This window comes from Phragmites australis, chromosome 6 (assembly GCF_958298935.1).
Source record: "Phragmites australis chromosome 6, lpPhrAust1.1, whole genome shotgun sequence".
Classification (NCBI taxonomy): domain Eukaryota; kingdom Viridiplantae; phylum Streptophyta; class Magnoliopsida; order Poales; family Poaceae; genus Phragmites; species Phragmites australis.
The window spans coordinates 10,511,178-10,521,009 of NC_084926.1; the positions used below are offsets into that span (position 1 = coordinate 10,511,178).

General features: G+C 46.5%; 2 protein-coding genes across 2 annotated transcripts; both read left to right on the plus strand.

The window, feature by feature from the left end:
* Positions 1-3,516: 3,516 nt before the first annotated feature.
* LOC133921623 (uncharacterized) lies at positions 3,517-4,926 on the plus strand. The gene has a single exon (XM_062366579.1). The coding sequence runs from the start codon at positions 3,778-3,780 to the stop codon at positions 4,711-4,713; it is 936 nt and encodes a 311-aa protein (XP_062222563.1). The 5' UTR covers positions 3,517-3,777; the 3' UTR covers positions 4,714-4,926.
* Positions 4,927-5,796: 870 nt separating this feature from the next.
* LOC133921622 (putative kinase-like protein TMKL1) lies at positions 5,797-9,252 on the plus strand. The gene is made up of 2 exons (XM_062366578.1): positions 5,797-7,221; positions 8,517-9,252. Exons 1-2 carry the CDS (start codon positions 6,570-6,572, stop codon positions 9,095-9,097), a joined length of 1,233 nt encoding a protein of 410 aa, XP_062222562.1. The 5' UTR covers positions 5,797-6,569; the 3' UTR covers positions 9,098-9,252.
* Positions 9,253-9,832: the final 580 nt, after the last annotated feature.

A 9,832-nucleotide genomic window follows, 5' to 3' on the forward strand; every position in this document is an offset into this window, starting at 1 on the left:
GTCAGATCTATAGAGTAGGTGGTGTATGAGGTATTTGGGTGCAAACTTCTTACGTCAATTCAAGAACACCAGGAGCGATGGGTTGGTATGGAGATGTGGTGGAGGAGAAAAGCTTATGAACGCCGGGAGTACGGGCAATATCAGGAGGAACTAAGGCTAAAGCGTTAGGAGGAGGAATCTATGAGGAAGGCAGCGGAGGAGCGTGTCGCGACTAAAGCACGCGAAGTAGATAGGGAAAGGAAGCGGGAGATGACCCATTGCGCTAAGGTAGAGGGCTTCGATGCCCTGAAAAAAAGGAAAACATCCTAGATGCACTCAGTAGAGAGCATCTATTGTACCCTAGTCTATTTTTACTCTTAAGATATGTTAAGTTTAGCAGCGGCATGCTATTAGGTTAGTCTTTAGACGTACCATACATACCTATGTTTGTGGTCATCTCTTTATGGTTAGGATCCATGCATGCAGCAACGAAAAATCCCATATCTCATATAATGTTTATTAACGTATGTAAACTTCGTGCCGGGTTATATGATACTTGTGCTTCGTAACTACTATTGTTCAACAAATTAGATTTTGTTCTCACAAAGTCACTTTATAAAAAAAAAATTACACACATTTTTACACCAACTAAATAAAGAAATATCGATAAAATGACATCGAACTAAAATTAAAGATAGAATGAACCGTTTAGACAATTATATGTACAACTACCATTTATCATCGAATTAATGTGCAATATTTTTTAATTTACTTAATACAAAATCTATATTAAAAAATAATTATATATATTTTTGTAATTGAATTAAATCGAATATGTCGTCCGGTAGGTGGGTGATACAAATAGACGAGGTTAGAGTAGACCTCATTATTTCTTAAACGAGCATGTAATTTTAAAATATTTGTGATATATATATATATATATATATATATATATATATATATATATATATATAATTCGGTTTGTTTGTGAGAAATTGGGCTTGGTTTTGGTGCACCATAGTTTCGTCACCACGGATTCATGGACAAAATTTCTAAGATTTGCCGGACGCTAAAACACGGGCCCAGTCGACGCGCCGGTGCCACCACTGCCCTTTGGTGCTTGGGTCGGCCAGGAGTCGCGGACGTAATGGGAATGGTCGGAAAAATCTCTTTAACTGTTTTTTCGTTTACATTTTCTCACTTTCATATTTTGTTAACCCGGTAGAAACAAAACGAAGAGGTTAGAAATGAAAACGAACACGTGATTACCGGTGGTTAAAATTCAAAATTAGATAACATATCTGAGCGTATTTACCGAAATAGATAATATGTAGTTGTATTTATTAATTTAGCATTCGTATTCGGCATACGGTGTACCAAAAATTTGGTACAATGTGTATTGAAAAAAACTATTTTCGACACACGGTATGCCGAATATGACCAACAGTGTCGTATTCGGCACACCGTGTACCGAAAATGTACTGACAACAGTGCCGTATTCGGTATACCGTGTGCCGAAAAAAATACTTTTTGGTACACGGCCATGTTGTGTCTGTTTTTTGGGTACATGGTCATGTCGCTACTGAAAAAGTGTTTTTCGGCACACGGTGTGCTGAATATGGTATTGTTGCTCGTATTTGGCACACCGTCTGTTGAATACAGTTAATTTTTGGTATATGGTGTGTCGAATATAGGCAACAATATTGTATTTGGTACACCGTGTGCTGAAAATAGTTTTTTGGTACACGGTGTACCGAAAATCTATTTTTATACATCGTTCGTCGAATACGGATGCTAAATTAATAAATACAACTATATATTATCTATTTTGGTAAATACGTTTATATATATTATCTAATTTTAGATTTTTACCAATTACCGGTTATACTAAAACAGCCAGAAATACGTGTCCTGGACGGAAGGAAATCTGAACTGAAAATGCCACAGCCCAGTGACTCATGGTCAGAGGCTTCGTCGCGCAGCTGCGATGTTGGTCGAGTACTCGAGTACAGGCTGACAGGCAGGGGGCGGTGAGTAAAGGTCCTTGACTTGCATTCGTAAGCAGTACTGAACGTGGTGGTACTTGATTACATGCATGCGTCTCGGCACTACGGAGTGGAATGGAGTAGTCCGTAATCGAGTTTATGTGCAGCTCATAAACTGTTTTCGTGCTTATTTGCCTAGCAGTACCACTTTTTTAGAAGGGGCTGACTCTGTTATATCAAGAGTAGCACAAATATATGAACCTGAGACAAAGGAAAATACAGAGAACAATACGCAGGTCCTGTCAGTGACACCCTGAACTTCATCTCTGATCCACCGTTGCTGATTATGATAGAAGGAACCGATGTTGAAATCTGCACTAATGAGGATAGGCCATACAAGGCCAATAGATTTTTCGCATCCACCAAAAGTAACATCTCGCAATCAGGATACGTTGAAGACGCTGAACGCTCTGGACAATCCTGCTAATCCTGCTAGTTAGAAATAAATCCGGCGCCATAACATATATCAACTATAAAAAGGAGAGGCAACGCCTCCAATAAGCCCGTCGTCGACCCTGACTTAAAGCATCTCTTCAGAAAGGTGCAACACAACAACACATATACACATACATATCTCCCATACCTAGAGAGACGCTGTGAAGAAACAAAAGCACCAGTAGATCACGCACTAAATCCACGGGATAACCTAACAACTTACCCAGCAGACTAAACTACCAACTAGAACTACTGACCTCACTACTAAGCTATGTAAGAGATATACTGACCGACCGAATCGCCTTCGCGTGGCCTTCTGAGTCACCTCCGCTGAGTGTTGAAAACTCGAAATGGATCATCATTTTCTCCGGCACACCGTACACTTGCGTCAAGGAGGCAGGTGGTGCATCAGCCAGACAAACGCATGCATGCATGCATTACATACCCTCCGACTCAGAGACTCGTAGTGATGTGGAGTGGAGAATGATGAGGCCCGAGAGATCTGCAGGCGCCGAGGAGAAACGGAGAATAAAATTGCCACCGGTGGCGGATGTCGGCCGGAGCAAGACAAAGCGACCGGCGTGGTGGTCAGGCTGCGAGTGTCGGTGCCTTCGTGGTCAAGTGTGTTTTTGTGCCAGACGAATCGGCGGGGCGGGCCCGTGGCGCATGCCGTCGTGTGTCGATCGTGGCTTTGCGTTGTGCTGCTGCATCTTTCTTTCTTTCTTCGCTGCTCTCTAGAACACATTCTTTTGTTATAGACACACACAGAGGCACTGCACGCAGCTAGGAGCACTACCCAGATACAGTTGTTAACAAAAAAAGCAAAGCAGATGCCATAATGTACTGTGCTTAAGTATGCCTTCATTGCTGCATCTAACATGTTTGTAGAGCTCTCCTATGATTAAAAAATGATTTTTATGATTATTTAGGGTAAATTTTATAGAGAAAATAATTTTATAGGTAGTGAATCAGATAAAATTGGTTTTTTCAGCTATCAGTATCTAGTTTATTTCTAAAAATTATTCTCATAGAATCACAATTATCATTTGACAGAGCTCGTAGCGTGTGAATGTGATTATGCCAAAGTGACCACGCGGCCGGCAAGCCATCAGCCTTTCAGACCAGAGTCGTCATCATCTTCCCTGAGTTCCCTCCTGCTCCTCCGCTGTTGCTTTGCAGGCAAGTCTGGTCTCTGCCGCGACAAAGCAAGGAATCCGACGCAGCAACAACGGTTAGGTTACAGCACAAGCACGGCGATCCCAAAACCGACCCAAGAACCGGACGTGTGCACAAACCTCTCCCGATCTCTCCGCGCGCAATGGCCGGCGCAACCCCAATCCCCGCGCAAACCAGCCATGTCTCTGCGAGGGCGAGGCCAATCCCTCCTGGCCTCGTGCCCGTGGCCGTGCTGCTCGCCGCCGCCATCGGCCTTCTCGCCCTGCTGCCTTCCCTGGCTCAGGCTGTGTGGGAGGTGCCCCACCTCTTCCTCCTCGGCCTCGTCATCTCCTACGGCGTTTTCGTCCACAAGAGCGCCGACGCCGACGGCAATGACAATGGAGCCAAGGAGGGCTCCCTGGCGTGGAACTCCCGGTACCACCCCGAGGACGCCCTCGTCGTGGTCACCGATCACGCGGCGCCAAGTGACGACTGCCAGGAACGCGCAAGGGAGAGGCCGCTTTCCTTGCCTGTGCGGAGGCTGAGGCCGGCGGCGCAAGAATCCGAAACCGGCAATGCCAGCGATGGAATTGGTGAAGAGACGGACAGCTCTGCGTCCTCGTCAGGGTTCTGGGCCGGTGCGCGCGCCGCCCCTTCGCCGCCATCTGTTCTTGACGCTGACTTGGGTCTTTCTCCAAGCTCAGAGCCACAGTCTCCGCCGTTCTTCGTCCACAGCACCAACAAGTCCCGTCGGTCCAACGCCGCGACGCCGTCCACCATGTCCAGGGGCCTCCAATGTTACCATCATTCGATGCCCGGCGACCAACCGTTAAGCGACGACGGCGAGGTCACCGACTGGGATGAGGAGGCTGACGGGTCGGATGAGATGACCGTGCCGTCAGAGAGGTCGTTCCGTGGCGACTTCAGTATTTGTGCCAATGACGGCAATGATCACAGTGACGGTGACTCGTCTGCTGACGAAGAGCTTCTCAAGCTGGCGACGAAGGCTGCGGCGGCGGAGGGGGAGGACGAGGTGGACAAGAAGGCCGACGAGTTCATCGCCAAGTTTAGGGAGCAGATCAGGCTGCAGAAACTTTAGCCGGTCACGGTATGTCCGCCGAGCGCCGAGCGCCCACCACATACATACCACTACGAATGGAGAGTGCACTAGTAATTTGCGCCATTTTTCGTACATCTGCTCATGTTTTAGGTCATGTTTGATATAGCTGAAATTTATAAGTTTTTGCTAAAAGTTATTTATAGCTTATGTAAAAAACTATTGATTTTATAAGAAAATTTTAAATTCTCAGAACATCAGTTTTTCAAAAAAAAAATTACTCTTAGTCAAGTTATCAGTTTTTAATCATTTCATTAAAAAATAGTTTCTCAATAATAAGTTAGTCTGTTTATTTCAGTTTATAATTTTTGAAAAACAGAAGACAACATTAAGTTATATTAAACAAAAACTTATTTAGGAGTGAGAATGAACTACAACTGTCCTGGAGAAAAAATTTCCTACCTCGCAAGAAGAGTCCGCACAGTGCAAACAAGGGCGCAACTCATTATAATTTTCTGATGACAGCAATGGAATGATTGTTCTGAAGAAAATGCACGCAAATACCAAATTCTGACAGAGACTTATTTGGGCCAAGCGTGGTTGCTTATTCTAGACGTCTATATATATCATGTGTCAATCCTGAAAGTAAGGTATCATGCGAGGTTGGTTCCTCTATTGAACGCATCAAAAAGCGGTGTCTATCACTTCAACTCTTCCCGCTGGAGAAGAACGAGACCTTCCAACAAACAGCGTGAAAGGCACATTTCTGCTCCGCGATGAGCACAAGCATCCATCGAAAGCTTGTCAAAAAACAGCTGAAGTTGCTTGTTTCTTGCTGCGTCCCTTTAAGCCACCATTAGAGACTTCAATGCACGAGAGTACCCACTACTATAACTTGCCATGTATTGGCTACGGCCTACGGTACCAAAAACCATACATGGACCGTTGATCTGCGATCTGACAGCCGCAAACCACGCAGTCCAAATACAGAGCGGAAAACGTCGGCCTAGGCGAAATGCAAATCTCCGTACGGTCTATCGCGGCATTTCGTCAATCCCGTCCGATACTCATTTATCTATTAATTTTTTTTTATTTTATATTTTTTTACAACCTTTCTAACCTAAATCCTAACACAAATAAATAATGTTAATAAACTATAGGTCCACACTCTAGTGGAATTTTCGTATTCATCCGCCCAGCCATGTACTGCTCTGTCTGCCACTTCCGTCCGCCGAAGCCCGGCCGGCTCAGCAGCCAACTAACGCCGGGATCGGTCTTCTCGTCCCTCCTTCCCTCGTCGTCCATCTGCGTGCGTCTTGTTCCCAACACCAGCATCCCAGAGCCATCGTACGTACGTCGCGATGTAAATATGATACCTTCCGTCCGCCGGTTCGGTCCCCAACGGCCGCTGCTACCAGCAACCGTGCCATCGCCGTGCCAGCACCCTCCGGCTACCAAATTTCAACGGGGAAAAGTGCCAAAGCAGTAAAGCACACTTGCAGCACAGCGAAAGCTGAAATGTGGCCACCGACACCTGCTACTCCATAAGCTAATTTCCAAAAGAAAAAGGCCAAGTCCTCAAAGAAAAAGAGAGCAAAAGGCAAAGGAAACCGGAAGCCACCCTCTCGCGCGCACTCTCACAGTCTCACTCACTCACAGTGATAAAAGCCTCGACGCGACAAGAATCTCTCCGAAGCCGGGTCCTCCGTAGCTCACCACCACCCCTCCTGTCCCTTCAATCCACCCGAGGAGAAAAGCGAGTAAGCAACCGAGCGGAGCAAGGCAAAGCAAGCAGCTTGCCCAGCTAACTTCACCACGAACCTGACCTGCGAGCCGGGCCATCACCGTCGGCTTCATTCCCTCGCTTCTATTTGTCCCAAGAACCGGACGCGCGCGCCATGGAGATGGCGGGGGCGGCGGAGGCGGCGACACCGGGGCAGGAGCCGATGCGCAAGGGGCGGAGCAACTCCATCCTGCTCCCCATCGTCGGCATCCTGGTCGCCTACCTGCTCTACCGCTACCTGCGCCCGCGCCTCCGCGGGCTGCGCCTGCTGGACCGCCTCCCGTTCCGCATGCCGGCCTGCCTCCGCCGGCGCACGTCTGGCAGTAGCACCGTGCTGCCCTACTTCGCCCCGATCGCCGACCGCCTTGGCGCGCTGCCGTACCTCGGCCCGTTCGCCGAGCGGCTCGGGGTGGGCGCGCAGGGCGGCGGGTACCACGGCGGGGCCGAGGCGCTCGTGAAGTTCCCCGGCGGGGAGGCGCTGTCGGTGGCCGCCATCCTCGAGGCGCCGGGGGAGGTGGTAGCCAAGTCCGCGCACAGCACGCTGTACCGCGCCGCGATGCGGTCGGGCGAGGCCGCGGTGCTACTCCGGTTCTTGCGCCCCGCGTGCGCCGTCGGGCCCGAGGAGGTGTCCGCCGTCGCGAGAAGGATCGGCGCGGTGAGCCACCCCAACCTCGTGCCGCTCCGCGCGGTGTACGTCGGGCCGAGAGGGGAGAAGCTGCTCGTGCACCCCTTCTACGCCGCCGGCTCGCTCCACGGGTTCTTGCAAGGTTAGTTGCATTTGCGCACATAAATGCGGAGGCCTTTTCTTCGTCACGTTTACATTTGCATTTCTTGTAAGCATTTAGTAGTTATTTTTACTTGCATTTCAAACATGAGACAAAGTTGTCGATTTACTCTTGGTTGGATTATGGGGGATCATGGGCCAATTATTTTCAACAAATTTGCTAAATTCTGTATTTTAGCAAGAAGATCTCACTGTCTCAGACATGTATTCCACAATGCCATGGCACATTACACCAACATACACACCAAATGTTGGGGGTATGAGCTATGATGTAGCATAGCAATGTGCATTGCAGCTCTGCATCAGCATGCAGGCTTGAAGTCTTCACTGCATATTTGTCCGGTGGCTGAATTTTTAAATGCTAGGGCGCTTACTGTTCTCTTCATGCTGCCAATAAGCCCATTCTGTGTTTATATTTTCTTTCAGTAGTACATATTTAGCATGATCAAAGTGCAATCGTTTTGCATTCAAACAGAATCTGTCACTTTTTAGTGAGTAAAACTGCCTTTCTATAATTTGGTTCAATGGAAGTAAATTGAAAACTGTCAACTCAAATGAGGTGAAAATGGTCTCGAAAATTTGTGACAAATTTAATCTGATTGGTTAAATGAACATGAGACCCGAAGGCTTGGAAATGGAGTTATGTAGCACATCTGTTGATTTTTTTCCATAAAGGGAAATTTCTAAAATAATTTAGAGACGAAGGCAGGTCACTAGAGCCACTAGCTCGAACATTGAGGGAAAATGTGCAGATAGCCATGTGTTGTATCAAAACAACTTTTGAAGACCTTTCCTGCTTGGCTGTCAGCTTGAAACTTCGAATGGGTCTTGACTCCTGATGTTTGTTAATGTTGTCATTTCACGTTTAGCAAATCATAATCATTAGGGAAGAATCAGTTCTATTTGTTTTCTGATAACCAGTGATCTGCTATACAGTTACCTATTGGAGTTTTGGGTAAATACTATTTAATTTATAGGTATTGTTTTCTCTTAACTAAAGAGAAGTGCACATATATGTCATATTTTCAAGCAAAACCCCTGCATTTGTATTAGGTGCAGTGTACTTTTAAATGCTTTGCACTTTATGCATCTTTCTCATTTGCTTGAGTTGTTGAATAGCAATCTTGAATGAAATATGATGATCTATGATCTAGCTTATGGAACTTGAAAAATCAATTGGTGCTTTGAACAAAATACATGATAAATAAAGTTGTTGTTTAGCATCTTTATGATATCAGTTGTGATGATGGCTAATTTCTTTGTTGCTATCGCATACAGAGGGAATCGCAGAGTCGCAGAGATGGAACATAGTCTGCAACCTTTCTCTTGGCATTGCCAAGGGATTGGATCACCTGCATACCGGCTTGGAGAAACCGATCGTTCATGGCAACCTCAAGACAAGCAACATTCTGCTTGATGCTAATTATGAGTGCAAGATCTCGGACTGCGGCCTCTACCTTCTGCTGAATCCTACCGCTGCCCAGGAGATGCTTGAAACATCTGCAGCCCAAGGGTATAAGGCACCTGAGTTGATCAAGATGAGGGACGCCACGAGGGAGTGTGATATCTACAGCTTGGGAGTAGTTCTACTTGAGATGCTTGCTCAAAAAGAGTCCACAGACTACAGCCGGCCAAACCCTCGGGACATCCTTTTGCCTGTTTCCTTCAAAAATTTGGTTCTTGAGAGGAAGATATCTGATGCATTCAGCTCCGACCTTGTCAAGCAATGCAGGAAGTCAGGGAAGGAGAAGAATCTGAATGCATTCTTCGAGCTGGCAACGGCTTGCTGTAGCCCATCACCATCATTGAGACCCAACACAAAGTATATACTCAAGAGGCTTGAAGAGATAGCGAGATAAATGGATGTGAGTAGGCTTACCAGCTTGCTATTTAATCGGCATTGCATTGTAGCATCATGCTGTTGATACTGTGAAGCATCCTGCCATTAAACGTCCAGGAACCTGTATAGTCTTCATAATTTGCAGAGGAACTCATCAGAACACGTTATTGCTAGTGCTTTCGGTGCATGACTCCTAGATTGTATTTTTCTTGTGTTTTACTTGAAACTGAAAACGTATAATTGTTAATAGTGCCCCGGTAGCTGTGTAGCAGATTGTTGGTGAAAAAGGTACATGTTGTATGTCCATGCAGCGAAACCTCCCATGCGAACGGAATGTTCTCGTCCAGATGCTATGTAACATGGAGTTACCGTATACATTGAGATGTTACCGGTGCATGTGCTTATGTGCTACATACGGACATACCGACAACAAGAGCGAGTGATTGTCGTAAATGGTGGCCTTGGATCCATGCTTATTCTGGTCCTTGCAGCGTTGGAGATTTGTCCTTGATTCGTTCTTTCCATAGTCTGGTGTAACAGCATCTTGTGAATCACCTTTCTTTCGCCGACACAGACAAGCATACATCCGGCCGTATTATGCCTGGCCACCTGTGTCAGAGGCTCAGAGCAGCTATGCTGAATTGTTCTCCTTAGCAAGACGATTCATTTTAAAGCATTACTGACTCAAGATTCTGAAAACAAAACAGTAGCTCTGTATTTGATCTGTCGTTAGCGCAACCTGCTCTACTGACCA

Bases quoted from the DNA above. Each gene is read 5' to 3' on its own strand.
- LOC133921623 (XM_062366579.1), top strand. From the start codon at position 3,778: ATGGCCGGCGCAACCCCAATCCCCGCGCAAACCAGCCATGTCTCTGCG.
- LOC133921622 (XM_062366578.1), top strand. From the start codon at position 6,570: ATGGAGATGGCGGGGGCGGCGGAGGCGGCGACACCGGGGCAGGAGCCG. The intron at 7,222-8,516 runs GTTAGTTGCATT...TATCGCATACAG, and splicing joins GCTCCACGGGTTCTTGCAAG to AGGGAATCGCAGAGTCGCAG.